General features: G+C 42.2%; 1 protein-coding gene and 1 long non-coding RNA gene across 5 annotated transcripts in view; one reads left to right on the plus strand and one right to left on the minus strand.

Annotated features, from left to right (window-relative positions):
• The window catches only part of SMYD1 (SET and MYND domain containing 1), a 44048-nt gene extending 28238 nt beyond the window's left edge, over positions 1-15810 (minus strand). The window contains exon 1 of the mRNA XM_055727336.1: positions 15201-15810. Within this exon, the coding sequence (XP_055583311.1) occupies positions 15201-15244 (44 nt within the window). The 5' untranslated portion in view covers positions 15245-15810. The remainder of the gene's footprint in view (positions 1-15200) is intronic.
• On the plus strand, positions 507-20899 carry LOC114017872 (uncharacterized). 4 transcript variants are annotated; one of them, XR_008735226.1, is made up of 6 exons: positions 507-667; positions 12390-12526; positions 15803-18012; positions 18376-18530; positions 19396-19489; positions 20442-20899. It is a non-coding gene; the product is annotated as an uncharacterized LOC114017872 (long non-coding RNA). The 4 variants fall into 4 exon arrangements; XR_008735223.1 differs by lacking the exon at positions 15803-18012; XR_008735227.1 differs by lacking the exons at positions 507-667; positions 15803-18012 and adding an exon at positions 2744-2876.
• The last annotated feature ends 1258 nt before the right edge of the window (positions 20900-22157 follow it).

Here is a 22157-nt window from a genome sequence, read left to right on the forward strand (position 1 = left end):
TTAGCCTCTGTAGTGGGACCTTATTACAATTTTATTACAATATTACTACTACAATCAATCACAATTTTAATTGCAATGCTCTGCTGCTGTGATCCATGATGTCAGGATGCTCTGATCTCACCTGTTACGCATTAAGTGCCTTTTAGATACATATATTTGCCAGCAGTACTTCAGCACCTCAAAATTAAGTGCTAATTTTTTTAGGAAAAAAAAGACACAATTTGGACTGTCATTAATCACACTAAACACTGTTTCTGATCCCCAGATAACAAAGACTATAGAACAGAATAGGATAAGATAACAAATAATGTAATTATAACAAGTATCTCTTTTCCTAGTAGCCAACTAAAACCAACAGATCAAAGTCCTTCTAGGACAGAGTTACAAGAGACCAGGTCTCTGCATGGGCAGGCAGCTGTGGTATACCCACTACAATCCACTCCTCACCCTTTCAGGTCACAAACACACACCCCCCACCCCACCCCCGGCATTTTGGCTGATAAGAGTGTAACAACAGTCTCACTTCTCCCCTTCCAGCCTGGTGGATGCCACAGTGGTGTGTGCTCAGCCGAGCAGCACAGGAGGAGCTGAGCCATCCGACTGCGTATCACATCCCTGGTACCACCGGACCACGGTCTCAGACCCAGCTGTGTGTCAAAATACAGTGGTAAGCCCGTCGATTTGGGAAAAAAAGATAAAACCCCCTGGGAAAGTTGGAAAGGACCAAGAGAGGCTGGGCGAGAGAGATTCCTGCTTTTTAAGTATGTATTTGGAGCAGTAAACCTACTTTCAAACCTCGGGAACACTGAATTTCAAAGCCAGCTGGAGAGGTACCAGTTGTGGAGCGGGGAGCAAGGCTGACCCCGACACAGCAGGCGATTCTGTGCTCGGGGCCTGCCTGGACACTGGGCTGGAAGGGCCGGTGGCCCCATCCTCCGCACAGGAGAACAAACAGCACCCTCTACTGCCCTCTAAATAATTATCCAAAGCAGAATTTAATCAAATTTAATCGCCGCAGCGTTGGACTGTGGGGAGCAGTACTCAGATGAGACGTGAATTAGAGAGAAAAAAGGAAAAGAAGAGTAGTAAGAGCCCTGTCCTAGGCAGGTGCTCCTCAGACTGTCATTATAAATGTTAATTATAATCACCTGCAGGGTGAGGGTGGGCCCTGCCTCCGGATGAAACCCCTTTCTGGGGTGACAGCGGGGAAAATCTGGGGCAAATGGGAGTGTTGGCTCTCCTGGGGGTGGGTGTGAGGGGGGCTGAGGGGAGCTGGGCCCTGGGGAGGGGGGATGTGTGGGGCCGGTTTGTGCTCCAGCAGCAGCTGGGGGGGGGGGGGGGCAGTGCTGGGGCCAGCCAGGGTGAGGGGAGAGGTCTGCAGCTACCGGTAGTTAGCTACTAGGTAGACACAAAGCTGTTACTAGTAGTTACCAGGCAGTTACAACAGTGCTACTAGGCTCTTCCTAGTAGTTACTGGGCAGTTATTAGGCACCAGCAGTTGCGCGGCAGACCTGTGATGTGGAGCCCTGGAATTGAATCTTAAGGTTGTGGCTGAGAAATGGGAACTTTCCAGGGCCTCTCCTTCCCAGGTAACCTCTCCTGAGAGACATCACGCTCCTGATGTCTGGCAAATAGCACCCAGAAAACCCACTGAGCTAGGGACACCAAGCCATCCAAAATGGGTGTAAAATACTCGCATGTTGAAAAGCTTTGGTCAGTGGTTTGTAAGCATTGACTATTCAGTTGTAGAATTAAAATCATGTTAAAAAAAAAAAAGCCCCACACTTGCAATGCATAAACATGGGCTTTTTTCTTAAATATGTGAAACATCCATTAAGGGCAGATTTGCCCATTGTCAATTGCATTTACTGGTATTCTTGAAGAGAAATAACTGGTGGAATTAATGACTTAAAAAAGCTGACAGCTATTTTAAGCAGTCAGCTTAAGATAGCTGTCAACTTTCTGGAGAAAAAAAAACGCAAGTATGTATGTTCTTCAAAGGAATATAGTTGGGGAAAGTTAGGAATGCAGTCTCAATATCTTTAGGTTTAAAATCTGGTTTTCACATGTATTTCTTGAACTGAATTGGCATGTTCCTGAACTCCAAAATGTGTTTTGGTGCATTAGCAACAAAGCCTTTAACTTTAGAAGTACTTTGACCCCCTGAGAATTTCAAGGGATTTTAAGGGTCTGAAGTTTGTGTTTCATAAATTCTCAGTGTTCAGATGTAGCTCACATGATTATTTTTAGTACAAAGCTGATACAGGTTTTGTCGTGAGCCAGATGCAGCAAGGATCGCTGGTTATGCTTGTTGATTCATAGCTGTGCCAAGCAGAGCTGTGGAACTGAATATTATGGGTAGTTTCTGGTTCAACAGGCTGTTGAAGGAGGGTATCCTTTATTTAAATACAAAATTAGCAGTACTTTTGCTTTGGAAACTTTCTGTGGCAGTAGTTCTTGGCAGTTGATTCACTCACACACACACCCCCCCTTGGGGTTTGTTGTTTATTTTAGCCTAAGGGAGTTATTTTGACTCAGTGGTAACAAGATAGAAAGCCTTGGTACCTGTAAAGAGTGTAGTTAATCTGTAGTTACAACCATGCATCCTTTTTTCAAGATTATATAGTGCTGTCGTGTTATAAATGACTAATTTCCCCTCCCCCTCCTTTTCTATCCTACATATTTTCTTCACTTACTGGAGGGGGGTAAAAAAAGAGTTGGGTACCAATTCACTGACTATGTTTCTCACCAGCATTCCACAAGCCTGTCTTAAGTAGCACTGAGAGTAGCCAGAGAAATAACATTGCACAAATTGCTATCATACCATCATGTTTATGTGAAAGCATTTATATGTCAGGAGAGAGCCAGGCAGAAGGGTAAGTAACCTGTCTTAACCTACCTCAGAGGGTTTACAAAGTGGGGACTGGGAGGTGTATTTCTTACATGTTTTTAAGACACAAGGAGGGCTAAACCATGACAGAGTGAAAGGGGAAAAGGGTCTTTTATCCTAAGGAAATAACTCAATGCCTGGCAAGGAAACTTAACAGCTTATCCTGCAGCGTTTGAGAAGTCTAATGCATTAGATTCTTCTTCAGAAGGAATCAACCACCCAGCACAGATTAAATCAGCCTTCTGTTGCACCCTGTTCACATTTTGCCTGTATGTTTCAAAAAGTAAAGTACAGCTGGATCCAGCTATGCTCAGAGAAATTTAAAAATATCAGACTTGTTTTCTGAAATCCTGAGAAATTTGTTGCAGTAAAAATGATGACACTTCAAAAAAATTTGCAACTTTTTTGCTGGTAAATGCAGAATAGCTGATTCCAGTCTGCTTCAGCTGTGACGGGCTGGCCCAGCTCATCCAGCTAGGATGCAGGGAGCAGAGGTCAGTGTGATGTTAAGCAGAGGCAGGGAAGTGGAAACAAGAGGCCATCAGGGAGAGAAATTAAGAGAATGCAGGAACTGTATTGCAAGAAGTGGACACATTAATTTTATTAGTAGTGATTGATGTATTGTACTTCAGTCTTAGCGCTTTAAAATATTTTCTGTGTCCTGGCTGAGTTCAGCACTAAGAGAGCAGGTGAAGTGTCTTGTTACCTGCTCACCCTGAGCAATAGGGAGGGCATTGTTTCACATCAATTGCAAGCTTCTGCTGTTGTGTGTCAGGGCAGATCACAGATACATCTCACCATCAGGGCTTTTAGCACTGTTTTGGCTTAGTTTGTGCATTTGAGAAGGTTTGGGCAAGGCTAGGTTTAACCTCTGTTTTGGTAGGGTAGTTGCACACTTCAAAGGCCTCCTGTGTGTGTACAGGCTTAGCCATGTGTCTTAGTCAAATCTGTGATAACATGTGATATTCAAAGATGCATATAAATGCTTGTAAATTAACTTGTTACAGTATTCTGTGGGGAAAAATCTTACAGTTTGAGTGATGAAACTAGTTTATAGAAACATGAAGTGCTGGCACTAACAGCATTTGTTTCCAAAGAACAGGGTCTAGTTTGGCATTTAATTTTTTATGATCACCTGAGCTTTGGAAATGAAACAAAACAAAAAAAAATCATTTAAAAAGATACCAGTGACTAAACTCACTGAGAAAGTTAAAATTTAGTGCTACTACAGTATTGTTTCCTTGGAGAAACATCCTTCATCTAACTGCAGATATCAAAATCTGCCTGGTTCAGCCTCCATTCCTCATATGGGAATACAGTGCTGTAATAATACTGCAGTTCAGTATATTTGATAAGGGTTTTAAAGTTTGTTATCTTTGCCTGCCTGTTCTAGATTCAATGTGTATTGATATGTGAGCTTATGTCAAAGGTTGCTTTCTGACTCCTACTGTACAGTGACCGTGCTTTCCTGCTGTACTACAACTAAAAGTTCCTGGATTTCAGTGATGCTGTTTGCCTGCAGGTTTGGACAGCTGATAATCTAAGCATTCAAGCTTTTGTTCATCTTTTATCCTTTTACGGAGTAGGGATATAGTTGCCTGATCACCAGCAATAGAGTTTGCACATCTTGTAAAGCTACAGCCAGTCAGCTGAAATAACTGACTGTGCGCAGGCTCCTGCCATTCTTTCTTGCAGAGTATAGCAAATTAATGTAGTGCACGTGATGTAAATTAACCTGTTTTACTTTGCAGCTGGGACAAGCTTCAGCATGCACACTCAGTTACTGTGAGGCTCGCAGGTGGTAACCTGGTAAGATGTGCTAACTCCATGGTTTGTGCAGATGTGCCTTGGAGACAGCCATGTGAAAGGACTTGTAAAATGAGAAAACATGTGGGTCAGTATTTGCTCTTGAGAACTTGCAGTTGTTGAACTTGGTTCGTGTATATCCATCTATTTCTCATTAAAATGCTGTTTGCTGTTGGCATTTGAGGGCAGAATTTAGCTATGTCATTTTGTGGGTTTAGTATATTGAACTTGAAAGTTTATGCCTTTGCCTTAAGGGATTTTCTAGCCTAGACTTTTTCTTTACCACATTATTCTGCTTTCTGTCTTCTTTGCCCTCAAGAATTGGGAAAGAAAAATTAATAATAGACTAAAGCTGGGAGCATTTTCTTTTTAATCAAGTGGTAGAAAATCCTGGGCTGAGCAGGCTTTTTAAAATTACCTGGTTTCTGATGCTTTAATTAATGTTAGTATTTTTCCTAGCACATTTATACTGCCCTGAGGGAATACTTTTTTCCTTGGCCTTTCCCACATGGATGCCACTAAGATTCCTCTACAATTAACCTAGCAAAAGTGAGGAAACAGCAAAGGTTTAAAGTTGAAAAGACATCCTCTAACTTTTCTCAAGTAGTAAAATATGCAAGGACAAGAGTATTAAAATGTTCCTAAGCTTTTTCACATCAGTGTTTTAATGGCTTTATTGAATTGCTTTCAATTTCAAAATTTATAAAAAAAAAAATAAAATGCTGGGTGCACTTCTAAGGTCATCACTGAGAATCGAGAAGCAGTAAGCAAATCATTGTATCTTTCAGTTCAGACAGTAAGAGTCTGACTTATTAGGTAACCTCTTTGGTTCCAGATTTCAAAATCCACCTCTTGTGTTTTTGTTGTTTTTTTAAAAATGTGTTTAAATTGCTTCAGCTTTCTTGTTAAGAGAGCCTGCAGTTCCCGTTGCCTTCTCAATGTCCCCGTATTTCAGTGTTTGAACATTAAAACAATCAAGTTGATCTTGTTTTAAGAATGTATTCCACATTGCCTCTTGATTGCTTCTCATTGTCTATTGATTTAGGCTGGCTTTATTCTCTATATTGAAAGAATAATTGTATAAAACACATCCCTAGAGAAGTATTTTTGTAAACACTAAATGAATAAGCAAGACTGTAAGTATATTTGATATCACCTGGATATTCAGGTGGTACTTGATGTTGTCTGTCTTCACCAGTGTTAGTCACTGTTATGTCAGACAGCTTTTAACTTCACTTCATATGAAGTTTGTAGCTTCTGTGTCTTCTGAAGGCTCTCAGAAGATGCAAGTCAGAAAATTATACCAATAAAAAGTATGTTGTGTTTTAAGCATATATTTATTGTTATGGTCTAAATCTGCTCTAATAACAGATTTTTCTATTGACTCGGACATTTTTGTAAGTCACCTTGGAGATAAGAATGCGAAGTCATTTTTACAAGCGTTAAAGTGGGTATGTTTAAGAAACTTCTTGCACTGGTCCTTGTAAAGTTTGAGTGGGTTTTGGTAATTAATAACTCTCCAGTGATTCATGGCTTGTCTTAATGGTGGAGGGAGGACTTCTAAGGGTGAGACCAACTCACTAAAACACTAGATTTGAATGAAATTATTAGCTTAAATCTTAATCTTAAACTTAGAAGGTGGCATCATAAAAAAATAGAATTATGAAGCAGAACTCCAAGTGCAACTTAAACAGAACATTGACTTAGAAGGAACAGTAATGCAGCAAATACGCTGACTATTTCTTTGAAGAGGAGTAGAAGACACAAGTGTTTTGGCTTGTGGCTTGCCTCTCCAGCCTTTGCAAACATCTAAAGCTGTACTTTTTTTTTTTTTTTCTTTCCTGTGGAACTGTATCGCTTTCTTTAATTAGTGGCTATGAATTAAAACTGCATGCTTTTTTGCCCCTTTTGTGTTTGCCATCTGGAATGTGAAGATCATGACTCTTCGCTGGCTGGATTGACCTGTCTTGACTATGTGTGCTCAGGGGTGGCTTGTAAATAGCTCTCTACATGCTGCAGCTCACCAGGCTTGAGGTTCCCGTGTACTCTGATCCCTGCAAAGTTGAGCTACTGTTATTAACTTTGACCAGGACCAGTCTGCTGAGGCCACAGCACCATGAGAAAAAGGAAAACTTCCCTCTCTTACACAATTCCCTCTCTTACATGAGTGTGGAGCAGCCATCACAGTGAGAAACTATGGTGGAGTGTTTTATCGGCAATAACTCACTGAGTGCTTTTCAAAAGGTAACTTGTAAAATGCAACTGAAGTGGGAAGGAGGCATTGTGTCCTTCTCTGATAGTTACTACTTATTTCATACTTAAATAGCAAGCTGTTGGCATCTGGAGTCACTTACAAAACCACTTGGCTTGAAAAGCTTGGTTTTTAAACCAAGATTGTTCATGCCCTAACAGAAAACAGTAATTTAGAGTGATGCTGTTTATGCCAGTTATGTTGTTTAGGATAATATAGAAAGTGAGGAACATTAAAGTGAGGAACAGTTGAATTAATTTTGGCTCTTCCCTTTGCAGTACGTAACTAATTTCTCCCATGATACTGTTGCAGAAATCAGATGGACAGAAAGGGAAACCAGAGTTTTCAAGCTTCAGTGCCTAAATACAAACGTACCTGCGTTTGAGAATGTAGGTTTAACGGTGTTGACCAAGTTTAACAAGCAGGCAGCAGAGCTGAGAGTAGACCCAGGATCCCCCAGTCAGGGATAAACGTATGTGTACGCAGGCACATGCATTTCCCTGGCATACAGTGCTTGAAGACAGACAGTGATGCTGCTGTCTGGTTTCAGGTAGGTTTCTCAAACGTTTTCAGTGTGGAAATAACAACCAGTCATTAGCATCTCAAATGAACTTACCTTGTTCCATTTCTCTGGGCAGAGGCATAAGCTATATTTCCAGCCTCGTCCTCTCTTACCTCCTCCCACCTCAGCCTTCCTTCTCTGTTAGGGCTCCATGGTGTCTGCTTGCATTGAATCTGATTGTAAAGCAGACCTTTGTTAAAATGCCCAAGTATCTCAGATGACTACTATAAATTAATAGTGATACAAAACTGACAAGTGATACAGATTGACTTCTGTGTATGTGTGCGTGGTTTGCTTTTTGATTGATAAAAAAAATCTTTTTGGCACCTATTATGTGTCCTAGACTTTAAGGTCTTGAATCATAATAAGAGTCAAAGTAATCACAAGAAATACTATAACGACTGCTGAGAATTAGTAGTCAAAAGAATGAAAAATATTTTATTCCTTTCTTTGAAAAAAAAATATGGAAAACTTCACCTGTTTTTCTAGTTTTCCCTTTGGGAACTATGTTAATTCTAACATGGATCATCACTAAGGATAGTAGTTGTCTCCAAGGTCTGCTTTTTTTGGCCTTGACAGCCCAACAACAATAATTTTTTCTCTCTTCTTTTTGTGTGCGTATCTGTTTTGGTTTTTTTTTAAGGACAGCCTATAGGTACTACATTCATGGAAGTCTAGACTGTCTTTCATGTTTTCTTCCTGGGCACGCGAGTGAAGTATGATGAAACAGGAAGATGTTGCCTGTTCCATTGCTGGAATTTTGCCCTTTCTGCCTGTGTGGTACTTGAATGCTCATTTCCCATTCTGTCTAATCAACTTTGACAGGTACATTTCTCAACCCAGTTCCCTCTGAAAAGAAATACTTCTTAAAGAGTTTAGGAAGGGTAATGGGACAAAGCAAATGATACAGGTGGGGTAGGTGGTGTGTTGGCGAGCGGATAATTATGTTTGCTTGAACTAAGAAATCTATAAATACACATGGTTAATATCTGCAGCCTCATGTTTCTGTAATTGTTCATTGTCACCCAGGCTGCTTTCCCTTTCAGTGCATCCTTTTGCTGTGGTCAATGCCACCTTAGATCAGTGCAGTAGGTCAGGGGGGTGAGGTTTGTGCTTGCACTATGCCCACTAGAAATGGGCTCTAATCCTTCTTGGTGCTTCTAGACACTTGCAAATCAAGAACTGCACTCTTGTTTTCAGCCCTGTGTGGTCACGTACCTTCATGTAAACAACGCACCCTCAAGACTACCAAAGCCCCAGAGCTAATTATTTTAATCTACCATATGAGACCCTGTGTCTTTTAGTGACAGCCTTACCTGATGTTAACATCTGTAAGCACCAACACATCGTGGATCACCTATGCATTCAGAAGGTATGCTGCTCAGGACTAGTCCTTGCAATCTCATTGTTGTGAGGTGACACTGAAAGAGGGGCCATTACTGAAGAGGTACCAGTCTGGTCTGAAGGATTTCTGAGCCCAGAAGCCAGAGGAAACTGTTAGAGTCTTCCATGCTTCCCATGAACATGGAGTTAAGTCTTTGAGGGATCTTTGCACTTCCTTTATTGGGACCTTATGAGTATCTGAGGTTAATTGGCTGTGCTAAAGTCACTTGCAATGCTCTTAGCATTTCAGTAGGATCAGATTCATCCTTTGATTGCCAGCAGCTCCATACATGTGCTGCTTCACTTTGTGCATCCTTTTACATACGTGAACTGCTGTTAGGATTTGCAGTTGCTATATTATGTCTTTTCTTAGGATGTCAGTGGCCTTCACAAAACATGAAATCTCACAGCATGTCTGTGGCAGTACCAGGCACCGTAGGTTTCATAATACAGCTGAGCAAACTGTGGCAAGGACAAACCATAAGACCTGCTAAGAATCACATGAGAAAATTGCTATTGGGTCATTAGCAAATAGGTGTGGGCTGGATTAATGTCTACAGTCCAGATAGTCAAGAGACCTGGTTTTTCTCCAAAGTATGGGCTGTTGACAAACATTAACAGTTTTTTTGGGGACTAGCCTAAAAATAAAGGAAAAGCTGCAGGGAAAATTACTAGTTGACTTCATCATGTGGCATGAATGTTTGTCTTTTATTAAAAAATAAATAAATAATTTCATGTCTTACATTTCTAAAACATTTTTGTCCATATCCTTTTATTAAGGAGCAGTCCCTTTGTGACAAACAGCAGTTGGGTGGTTCTGCAGTGAACCACTTCTTAATGACAGAAAGTAGATTTGTACAATTGCTCCGAATTTGTGATAATGGTACCTTTATTTAAACATAAAAGTTTAAAACATAAAGGCATAAAAATTACAAGGCCAGTATGGCAGTTCTGCAAGGCTACTGCTTTTGATTGATTCTCTGAAAAGTTTCTGATGGCATGGTTGCAAACTGTAAGATAAACTATTTTTAATCTTTTTTCTTAGTTGCCAGGAAAGATACCTTGTGATTATGAGAGCTGAAGACCTCAAATTCAGCTTAATATTTATAAAATTGGTTGCACACAGGCAGCAGTAGCATAGATCTCCCATTTTTGTGCGTCGCAAATGGTCTTGAGGCATAGTTAAAAAGACAAGGGGCAGATTTTTTTGTGAGCACATAACATGTCGCTTGGCAAAGAGGGCTGTTGATGTGTGTGGTTGCTATTGAGAAGAAGCTTGCAGTTGCCCAGACCAAACTGAAGACCATTTACAACTCACTGCCTTGCTAGGATTTAAGTGAGAGATACATCAGTTTATTCCTGAACTTGTCTCCATGCAGTTCGTCGGAAGACCATGTAGAAATACATTATCCAAGGCATATATATTTGCCTAAAAGTCCACTAGGTATACAGAAAATAAAGGAAAAGGCTGTGTTTATATGTACAGGTTTTAACGTTGTTTGAGGCTGAAGTTAGCAGATCAGGGTTTTTAAAGTGGCTACCCAGGGTTTTCAGAATTGTTAGGTAGCTGTGCTCCTGACCGACTTCAGCAGCAGCTGCTGTATCCTTTTTGTGGGTCGGGATGTTCTGGCCTTGTTTGGCTTAAGGAAAGCAGGTGAAGTTGTGCTGTGCTTGGCTGTATCATACTGACAAAGCTGGAGCTGAACTCCCATGCTGTTTGCTAGTGTAGCAGCAGGTGAATGCCAAGAGCTGCGCTAAAGCAGGTTTAGTTACCATGCTCATGGTGCTGGGCTGCGTTCCCCAGCCAGGTTATTGTTTGGGAGCCCTGCCTGTTTCATGTGGTATATGTTAATAGTCATCTTGTGACCATGGCGTAAAACTGACAAGAGCAAATCTTTAAGGTTCTAAAATCAAGGCAAATGTCGTGAACTCTTTACGTGTATATGCTTCTCTCGTGTGGGAAATCAATTCTTGGGCTTGACAACACTACAAGTTTTAGAGTGAGGTAGGAGATTTCACTGAGATTATTGTAGCTCTGCATTCGTCGTTGCAGAGGGACAACAGTGTTAAAGAGGTGAAAAATGGAAAGACAATGAGAAATAGAAAAGACAATGCTATGAAGAGAAAACTAAGATGTGATAAATTTACAAAAAGAATCTTAAGTTCTGTCAACCTCGTTACAATATTGAAGAATGAAAACAGCTGTTGTAACAATGAAAAGCAATATTTAAAACTGTCCCTAGGATATATTTTAGTGCAATTCATCAGTTACTGCAAAATGCTACTGAGGACAAGGACACAACAGGGTTCAGGATGGCTCCAGGAGGCACAATAGAAGTTACTTTGACAACCAGACTTGTGCTCCTGATAATCCAATTTTTCCATTGTAGTGGTCAGCCAAGAAAAAGGTGAACAAAGCTCCATTTTTAATTTTACGTTGTAATGTTTTTAATTTTTCACATTATAATGGTTTTAGGGTGGGTTTTTGGTTTTTTTTGTAGCATGCACTTGATTGGGTTTTGTCTGCCTAGAAGACTGCAATTCACTGTTAAGTCAAGGAAGATGCACTTAGAATACTGTCCTTAACTAATAAAAAGAAGTCTACCTTTGAAACAAAGATATGTTTTCCAGTGAGCAGTTATGCAAATTGAAATAGAGTGGATACTGCCCATGATAGCAGCATTTGATAGACTTGTGCCTAGTTGCATTGCAGTTTGCCTTTTGTTGTGTTTTTAAAATAGAGAGTACTGTTCTATTTTTCTTTCTCTAGGGAGCTGTTTTTATAGTTCAGTACGCTTGGACAAATTGATGTAATTTTCCTCTGTAAGTGGCTTTTCTGTTACAAACATTGGCAATTTGTGCATTTTGGGTACAAGGTGAGCTTTCATCTAATGGCCAGAACTAAATCATTGGATTTTCTTGTGTGGATCAACTCAAGTTACTGTGTCTGTCTTTCACGCCTCTGCTTGAAGGGGTTAAGCTAAGTGAATCAATAACTGTAGAATATTGAACATTTCTGGATGACTCATACTACACAATAAAAAAGTTCTAAAGGACTCATTACCTGCCCATTGCACCTCATGAAAATAAAGTTTTTATTAGAAAATTAATTGTTATATTGGGGGCTGATGGCAAACCATGCCACAGTGGCATTTTGATACCCAGTCGTTGCAGTCTCAGCCGAAAGTCTTGTCAGAACCAGCTTTATTAACATCTGTATGTTAAACAGGTCAGGGCTGCTGCTTTGGGATACTGAAGTGGGGTTAGCCATGCACACAGCCTGAGAAAGATCTGTGCACCTGCCATTCCTCAGGTTTTGTCAGTGTCTGTAGAGCTGCCGACAGATTTTCAGCTGATTGCACATGCTAACGTTGGCTTCTCAAAGCAGTTTGGTGTTCCTTGTTTTCGGGCTTCCACTGGAATTTGTGTGGCTCCTAGGGCTCTCAGATGAGACCTTCAGTAAGCCATGGACACTGGAAACACATCTGTCTCTACAGGGCTTGAGGCAGGTGCATCACCCAAGAGAAAGAAGGGAATTGCGTTGTCTGCCCACATTGTGCAGAGCTGGGGTTGCACAGAGAATCTGGAGCCTGTGTGATGTCTTACTGAAGGCTGCTGGACTGAGTAAATACAGGTAAGTTCTGAAAAGCGATCATTTAAAAGCAGTTCCATAAGACGCCATTTAGTATCTCTCTTATTGCCTTCAGGCTGCAAGAAAGATTTTTCTGAGCCTTGATGTAGGATCTGAAAGGCATCAAGCTGTTGGTTTGCACCACTCAAACAGAGCTTTTCACTGGGTTCATCTGTTTGTGGAGGCACCTGTGCTGAGCTGCTGCTCTCAGTAAATCTGCCCAACTGAAACTTCCTGTTGTGGGTTGTTTTGGTGTGGAATGAAGTAGAGACCAGGGTCCTGAAGCCTTGAATTCTGTCTGATTTGTCTTAGGTTTAGTTTTGTGTGTTGAAAAGCCGTGAAAATTACTTAGTCTGCTTTATTTTTTAAGGACTTGTGTTTTGTGGTTGATTGCAATCTTGGATTTAGGTTTCTTCCTGCTGCTGCTAAGTTATAAATCTGAGTAGTTAGCATCTGAGCTGTCCAGTAACTTAGTCTATCCTCTGACAGACAAGCTTAACTAGATAAGTTTACTACTAAACAAAGCTGAGCAGGAACATGTTAGGTGCCAATAACATTTCATTAGTCAGGAGTCTCAGGAATCTGAACTCAGAGGTCCATGGGGGTTCAGCTTTAAGTTCAAAGTATACATAGGGTTCTTGTTCTGGTGCCCATCCTTTAATCTCTCCTGGTTTTTGTTTGAGGTCAGTAATGCCTCTGCTTTCTTCAGTGGCTCCTTTTCTTCCCTCAGAAGTTGTATGTCTTTCTATATCTTTCCAAAGACTCCTTCCATGGCTTTCCTTAGCCCTTGCTTGTCACAATTTATAATTAATTAAAATTAATAACTGCTTTTCTCCTTATTTGCTTGGGTAGAGAGTAGGTTCAATCAATTTACTTATGCCAACTGTTGCTGACAGTTATGAGCTGTTGTGAGCTGCCAGCTGCAGGCTGCTTGTATTGTCCTACAGTGTAACTGGGGCAGTTTTCAAGCACTGTCTCCTATATATCCTCTTTGCTTTGAGAATAACATGGGCAGCACTGCAGCTTGTCTCCCATGTAAGACAAAGAATGACTTTCTCTTCTCTCAGGACACCCTAATTTGGCAAACTAGGCATTGTAAGATCTCTGATATTTCTGCCACCCTGTCAAATAGGACCGTGCAAATATGACCAAATATGTACAAATACGTCTTCCACAGTTATTAGCAGCAAACTCTTGCTCCGTGTGGTCACGTATGCCTCCTTCCCTTAGGAAGTTGTTCTAAGAAAGCAATCCAGCTTCCAGCAGATGAAAAGGCCGTGACGTAGTACTTGTACGCAAGAAACAGGCTAATTCAAGGGACTTAAAGTGCCAATTTACTTGCTTTTGAAATAAGAATTACATTTTTGGAAGTCAGGAGAAGGAGATGAACAGCTCTGAAAATATGGTAAAAGCATGAGTAGGCAGAACAAGGAGATGGTTTTGGTTTTTTCAGTTACCATTCCCAAATCTCTGCTTGAACTTCATACCCTCCTCACCCACCCACTGGAAACTGGTTGCACAAACTATGTAGAATAGCTCTAAACAAAGTTTCTTGGTATCAAACGTGAAAGATAAGATCCCAAAAGAAGTGTTCTTGCCACATTTTGATTAAAAAATGATAAATCTATTGTGCAGATGCTGCAAAAGTGACATAGCAGATTCTCATCTAGCAGAAGTGACTTAGAACTCTAATTTAGATAAGTGAGATCCAATTTTCTAAGGTCATAAATAATGATTGTTGTTTGTGTGTTTCCCAATTGCATTGTTCCTAGTCTTTCACATTTGTGCCAATAGTTATCTACACGTTCACATTTTAAAATACCAGGCACAGAGACTGATGACTTTATTTACCCTTTACTGTAAATAGACTGATGACTTTATTTACCCTTTACTGTAAATATCTTTTTTCACTTCTTAGTAGCAAAGGCATCCACACTGTCTGTAATAACAGCTAATTCTCTTCATTCTGTTCCTTCCATTAAAACTACCAAAACATTACAATTCTGATGTGAGAAACAAAGTCACAGATCTTTCTGTCGCATCTGAGCAGAAGGACTTGCAGATCTGTCTGGAGACCCCTTGGAGTCGATGGTGTTCTATGCAGGTATGAGGGCTCCTCTGTGAAGGCCTAACGGCACTGAATTTGATCTGTCTCCTCTTTCAGTAAACTCATGTGCTGCTTGCCTTTATGAATGAACTGCTGTTATCAAAAAGGCAAGTCAAAACTGTGTCCATGTAGCAGAGCACAAAAACAAGGTTAAAACTGCTGTTAAAAACTAAGCTTCTAATGAAGACTCCTGCATTTCAGTTTTAGCTCTGTCCCTAGTTCATCAGGTTACCCAGATCAAGTATTTAATTCTTCCAAAGTCTCTTTTTTCATGTACAGATGGTGCAGAAAGGGACTCTGGCAGATTTGTCCTGCTCATATTGTGCCCCTGAAGCCAAGTGCCACTGCCAGTTTCCCCTCTTTTCTCCTGAAGGTTACGATCCTTGGGACATCCTTGTGTCCCTGCACCCACTATTCCCATTCACCAGCAAACAGCTCAGCTCAAACTCTCCGTAAGGACAGCTGACATTAGAGGGAGGCAAGATCACCCTTCTGCTGGAGCAGGAATAAAAAGAAATGCCTGAAAGCACTAGAGTTGCTTAACACACTTCATGGAGCCTAGGTACTCACCTCTGAAAGCAGCTGTCGTGTTCAGGTCCTATGAAGAGGGACATAAGTGTGCTGTTCTGCAAAATAGTGTCACTTTTTTTTTATAGTTTGTTTTCCTTTTTATGACTTTATACTTTGGTTTCATGACTAGCTGCAGGATGTGAAAAAATTGTAGTGAGATTCTAGTGTGAGGTCTGCCTGAAAAAGGCCACAACTGAAATGGGCTGTCTCTTTCTGCGTCTTGTGAAGCGAGCAAAAAGTTGTTTTCATGGTGGAAGGTTCTCTGTTGAAATGTTGTCAAAGAGGTGAGAACCACTGAAGCTGCCTTGCATGCCCTGAACTCAGGCTGTGGTTTCAGCGAGGCACACTGGGAACACTAACAGCTGGCAAGTTAACCCTACCGTTGGCCTATGAGACATATACCCTGGTCATATCTAACCTGCTAACTTGTCCAATGTATTTTTATAAAGATTAAGAAGCATTCAGCTGAAGTCAATGTAAATCGCCTAAATGCAACACCCTGAGTGGCATCTCTATTTTAGCATGTATCTGTGGAATCAGGTAACTGTAAAATGGTTGAGCTGGTTAGAGGACTATTACAGTTTAAGTTATTTTTTTTTCAGGGTGGAGCTGTTGGCCAGCACTGCCATCCAACAGCATGGAAGCTAACAGTGTGCTTAATGGCTGCATTTATCACCCAGAACACCAGGATGAAATCACCAGAGTGAGGACTGGGAGATGTGGATTCTCTTTCCAGCCTTTTCACAAACTTCTCCTGCGATTTACAGCTTGCCAGGAACATGGTGCCAGATGAGCTCTTCCAGCTGCAGCTTTTTTAACCTTAACATGTTATAGCTGCTGGTTCTTCACATCCACTGGTGGAAATGACCTGAGGGGGAGGAGGTTAGAGGCCTGTCAGATCTGCTGGTGTCTTTCCACCTGTACCTGTTTCCTATCCTGCTTATATTGTCAGGGTGAGTTGGTGAGCAGCTAGGCACAGTATCCTTTTAACTCTGACCAGCTGTAGCATTCCCTGACTGTACCCATAAACTGGTGATGTACCACAAAAAATGAGTCACAAAAAATGAATAAATAGGAAACCATAAATAAGTACAGTGCCATAAATCTTGCTGTGAGAAAGCTTTGGAAAAAGAGCAGCAGCGTTCCTCATCTCCAAATAAGCTACTGTCCTTTATTTCGAAGAGCTCAATTTACAGTGGAAGGCAACAAAGTGCTCTTTCAACCAGTTATTTCTGGCAGAGCAAAGGTTTAGGCGTTGATTCCTATTAACTTTAAGAAAATTCTGTTTTGATTTCAGAGAGCTACAGCAAACTGCCTGTCCAGCTTTGCTGCTAGGTGTGTGCTGACAATCACTCCTACTCCAAGGTGGAAGGCTGGGTGCCTTCAATTTCCACAAGTGACTGACATGTGACATTTCTACAGGTCTTGGACACATACAGGAGACGACCTTGCACAATATGCTGGGTACCACTTGTCTCACAGTTGGGCCGCATTGTAGGATTGATACTTGCCACTGGGCCAAAAGATACCCTCAGGTCACAGACCTGTTGCTCTTGCATTGACAGGCTCAGATCCTTGGTTTTTCTTCACTTGATGCATGAAAGTTTGAAATAAAACCAGAATCTCAGTGAGGGGAGTGTGAAAGAACTGGTACATTGTTGGGGTTTTTTTTTTCTGAGAGCTGTGGGGAAAACTGAAAATATCTGTGTGTGGGAGGGAGGAGAGATTTAAAAGAAACATTTAAAATTAAGTAGGATTTCTTAGAATCAACAGTGAAACTGTTCACAGCAATGTTCTGAGCACTAATGTAACAAACAGTTGAAATGCGGTTGTTTTCCCCAAAGCTAAGTTCTAGGTGTTCCCAAACCACCTGCATTATAAATTCAAGCTCCACAGGCTGAACCACATTTATCGATAATGTCATGCCGTAGGAAAAATACTTTGACTATGATACCTCTTGCTCGTAGCTAAGCTTTTTCCCCTAAAAATGTTCCTTTTGGAACTGCACTATATCAGTCACTGTTGATGCTATTTCTGAGCCACAGTGGCAAAACCTTCCCATTTGTAGTCCGCAGAAATGATGATCTCTATTTCTCTTCGCTCCCCTGTGTCAGTGATATGTCAGAGGTGAATAACACACTGGCGTACCATGGTGGGATATGCAGGTTCTCGGAGCGTTAATCAAAACTCTGAAGTCTGTATACTTACATTCATTTGATTTTGTGCAAATGAAGTCTGCCTCAAGAGCATGACAGGAGAAGCTCTGGGGTCTTTTTTAATTAAATCACTCTGCCTTGCTCAGCTTCACCCCAGTAATGCTCCCTCTCTTGCTTTGCACTCCTCATGTTGCTGCAGCACCAGGAAACCATTTGTGTCTCCAGTCACATGAGTCACCTGGTGTGTGACCACTGAAATGTGAGATTTCTCAGCAGCTTGCAAGGTTTGGACTTTTGCCCACTGCTTAGAGGTCAGTAGAAATTTTGGTGCTGTAGCTTCATGCAAGTCCGGATCAAGGGACCATGCAGGACGCACTCAGCTCGCAGGGGTTTTCTCAGACGGCACCTGGGTTTACCTTCAGCAGGAACATCTGTGCATGCACTGAGGTTCCTCGGCCAGGAGGCTTAGGGCCCCTTGGGAAGGCACCAGATTTGAACGTGCATCAGCAACTCCTTCACACGTGAGCTCCTTCCCTGCTCCATGCTGTCATGCTCAGGGTGGAAGAGGATGCCCAAGAAGCCAATGTGAAATCAAGACTGTGATAGCAAAGTTGCATCCTACAAAGCAACATGGGACATAAACCCTACCCCATCAGGTTTGTATAAAGCCCAGAGTCTGGGAGGTGAGTGGTCAGCAGTTAGTGCTGCTGGTGTTTGTGTCTGTTCAAGCACTTACAGATCTGTGATGTGTTTTGAAAGCTCTCGGGATGAGTCTCTCTTCCCTGCTAAGTCATTTCATGTCACTCTGTGAGGGTATCTTTACTCACAGCCTAAGCAAGCAGATTTACTCATTTCCTTAGAATTGCCCTCAAAATGAGAGGATTGTGTGGAAGAACCTGTGTTTTAAGAAAAAACCCTTTCAAATCAGGCTGAGAAGGTGATGCCAGCTGCTCCACTGCCTGCCTTCTGGTTTGTTTACATCTCTCTTTATTCTTTTTCTTTTTTTTTTTTTTTTCTAGCTCAGCAAATGAAGACATCAGATGGCCCACACCAGCCATGCTCACTTAGGAGTGCTGCTCTCTGTGCCTGCGGTGAAGGTGCTGGGTCATCCAGGCTGAGCAGAGCTGGCGTGCTGCTGCTGTGCAGCTGCAGACAGGGGCTCGCTGGGCACGGGGTACGTATGCTGGTGCATAGCTTGCCTTTCGTCTTTCCTCTCCACACTCAAACCACCAAGAAGCACCAGCTGGTGAAGGAAAGGAGGTGGAGACAACACTCACAAGCTGGTGTCCATCTCAACCTCCACTGTGTAGCCTTACCAGCTCTCCACCACTCGTCTCATAGCTATGTCATCTTTCGTTATGATTTTACTGCTCTGTATTAGCTCTGGCAACTAACTGGGTTAAGATTATCAGCCACGTTTATGAACAAGCATGAAGGAAGTGAGGTCAGACATAGCACAGCTCTTGTGGCAGCACTTTCTTGTTTATTGGTGGATGTGCTGTCGAGGCAAATAAGTGTTCGGGGTTTTTTCTTTTTTTTAGCAATGTTTTACAGCGTATTCTGATGCTGTTTGCTTAGGCAAACATAGGCAAGCAGGCATCTTTGTAGTGTTACTGCTACATTGGCTAATAGAAAGCAAGGATACTGTGATGGGAGCCTCCCAGTGAGGTGGATTTGTAGTGGTTTTGCTTCAAAATGTGCTCATGTGGCATTTGACAAATAAAGAGACTTCAGAGACCAGCAAAAGGAAGCCTAGGCTGGTGTTGTCTAAGCAGTCTTGAAACTTAATAAATAAGCATCTCTGTCCCCTTGTAGGCATCTGAAAAGGAGGTTTAGTTTTGAGAAAAGCTGACTACCTGCTGCTCAGTAGCACTAAAAATGAAAGATGGTCCAATGAACTGTCTAAAAAGAGATTTGGGTGCCTTGTGTTAGACCTCCAGGTTTGAAACTTACGATCTTTAATCAGTTTAAGGGTGGCTGCGGAAATGCTGCAGTCATTAAACTATCTAATGGCAGTTGCTGTTTGTTTTCTTCCTCAGGAAATCTGTAAAGATTCCCTTGGGAGCAGTTGCTGCATAAGCCATGGGGGCTCGTCACTTTCCCCACTGAAAGACACTTGGCTCTGACAGTGAGGTGAGTCTGCTGCTTTCCTCTGTCCTCAGTAATGCCTGATCATATATGGGTTTCTGAAAATATTTGTGTCAGTCCTTGTATACACAGTGTATTTTCTGTAAGACAGTCATGTTTTGGCTCAGTGCAGAATATATATCCGTGCAAGCCCGTCTGTGTCCTTTGAATGCGTTCGGAAAGATGATACTAGAATAATTTCCTGGAATTGCATGACAAGGCTAAACAAAGGGTTATATTAAAGTACTGACTGCATATTGCCAATAACAGGGAATTTTTACTCCAGATTTCCTTTCTTACTGTGCTGGTATCAGCTAGGACTTCAGTTATCATACTGGATAAACCTTCATCTGTTTGAGGGGTGGAAAGGGGGATATACATACAATGCAGGTGGCTCCAGCCATGACTTTTCTCTCTGCACTGTTGGGGACCATGCGTGGGCCAGTGCAGCATCCATGGGCATACAGGGGACAGCACCCATCTGGGCAGATGGGATGGGAGGGCCAGGCCTGTAAATTTGTGTCCAGCTGCACAAACAAGTAATCAAGAGGCAAAATAGGGCATGATTTTGCTGGCCAGATGTGTACTCTTGTCCCAGGACTGGCGTGAGTAACGTACCTCAGTTTGATGGAGGGAGAAGTGGCTCTGGGCAGACCCTGCAGTACCAGCCTGGGGAGTGCTATTTCCACATGCCGTAAATTCACACCATGGCTCACCTTGTAGGGATGTGCCCTACAGCTGCTTCCTGCTCGCAGATTGGGTCAAATGCCATTGCCACCATCACTCATGCAGATGCCGCCAGCTTCCTGTGCCTCGATGCAGTAAAACCTCACATTACTTCTAGAGATGCTAGGAAGAAAGGGAAATGTAGTTGAAAGTTCAAGAGGGGTGGTTTCCCCTCGTATCTTCTAGCCTGCACTATTCCAAGTAACTTCCTGTCTTTCTGTTCTCTTTCCAGGTACCTGTGATTCTTATCCACTGCTGAAACTGCTGAAAGCAGCTGAAGGAGCAAGGGTGTTTTGATTGCCCCATGCTGTAGAAGGCCTAATTCTTAATTACAGTCTTGTGTTGGCTTTGCCAAACTCAACAGTAGTGCTAATGATAGATCTCTCTCAAAATTGGAAATTGTTTCTATTGTGTTTTATTTTTGAAGAAAAGGAGTGAGCCCATAAGAATGTCCTGCGTTTCCCTCTGTGGGATATAACTTCAGTCATTTCACCACTCCTAAGAATAAACTGACTCCCTACTGAGTTATTCATAACGCCTTTTCAGCCAGGCTGATGTATATCAGATCACTTCCTGAGGCTGCTGTGAGGAACACATCAAGCATCTCCCCTCGTGCTGAGTGCTGGCACATCACAGAATTTCTGTGGGACTCTACAAAGAAATAAAAAATAAAAATCAACACAAGCCAGACTCTGTCCCACATCTCAGATGAGCTGCGCAGCTTTTTAGCTCTCAAACCAACTCTAGTCATTGCACCCTCTGATGTTCTTCCTTATTCTGCCTCCTAAAACTCATTTCTTCCATCCTGCCCATATGTAATAAATCATGATCGACCAGGATACAGCAGCTGCAGTACATCACTGGTTGTATCACCCTGTCCCTGGGGCTTTCTCGCTCTTCCCTTTTTACTGCTCTGCTCTACTGGGTCATGTCTACAATAATTTTATAGACTGTAAATAGTTGGGGCTAGTATGCAGCTGCTCTGTGAATCACCTGGTGTGCTCTGGGGTGGAGTAAAATGCTTGGGAGTAAGAGGAACGGGGGAACAGGTTGCCTAGCCCCTAAGCAGGGCTGATAGGAGTAAAACTTTTGTTCTCAACCATAAAGGTAACTTACGGAGGAGTTGCAGCCAGAGCACTGCAGCAGGCGGTCCACTGCTGCTTTGAGATTGAACCCTCCAGGGTTATCAATTTGCTTGCTGCTGCTTTTGCTATTACAGGATTCCTCTGATGCACAGTGGCTTACAAAATGCATGAGGTTTGGAGGACATCAGCCTGGAGGGGTTCTAAGGCAGAGGAATCCCCTCTCAGTGAATGTGCACGTACCTTGTAGGTGCTGGGTGAAGGCAGAGAGCCTTGTGATGTCCTGCTCAAAGCAGGGAGTCCTGAATGATGATCTTGAGTGACAGTCATGTTCAAGAAGCAAGAAAACTGGTGTTGAGGAGGGTAGAAAGCACCTGATGGAGGAAGGGGGTAAGTATTAGAGGTGGGAAGGAGAGAAGAGAGAGAGGGGAAACGTAGAAAAAGGAGAGCCGCAGCCAAGCCTTGAGTCTGGAAGGCTAAGTTCACACCCAAGAGTGACACTGGCCAAAATGCTGATGATGGGTTTAGGGAGGCAGCTCCCAGAGACAGGAATCTGCCAGCCTGGCCATGCCTGAAGAGGTGCAGAATGAACCCTGACAGTTTTCAGAGCCTCAGAGACAGAAGTCCCCCAAGAATTCCAAACTCTTTTGAATGTTTTTATGAAAATATAATCATGTTAACCTGTTTGGGACTGGGAAATCAAAGCCTGAGCTTTTTCTGCACAACACTCTCAAGCACAAGCCTAGCCAGGGGAAAACCGAGGCTGAAATTCCCTCTGCATTTCATTTAAGCCAATGTGGGATGTATAGGTTCAGGGAAGCCGTTAGGTCTTTACCCCAGGACTGGCTCTGGAGCTGGCCCCAAGC

Source organism: Falco cherrug, chromosome 1, assembly GCF_023634085.1.
Source record: "Falco cherrug isolate bFalChe1 chromosome 1, bFalChe1.pri, whole genome shotgun sequence".
NCBI lineage: Eukaryota > Metazoa > Chordata > Aves > Falconiformes > Falconidae > Falco > Falco cherrug.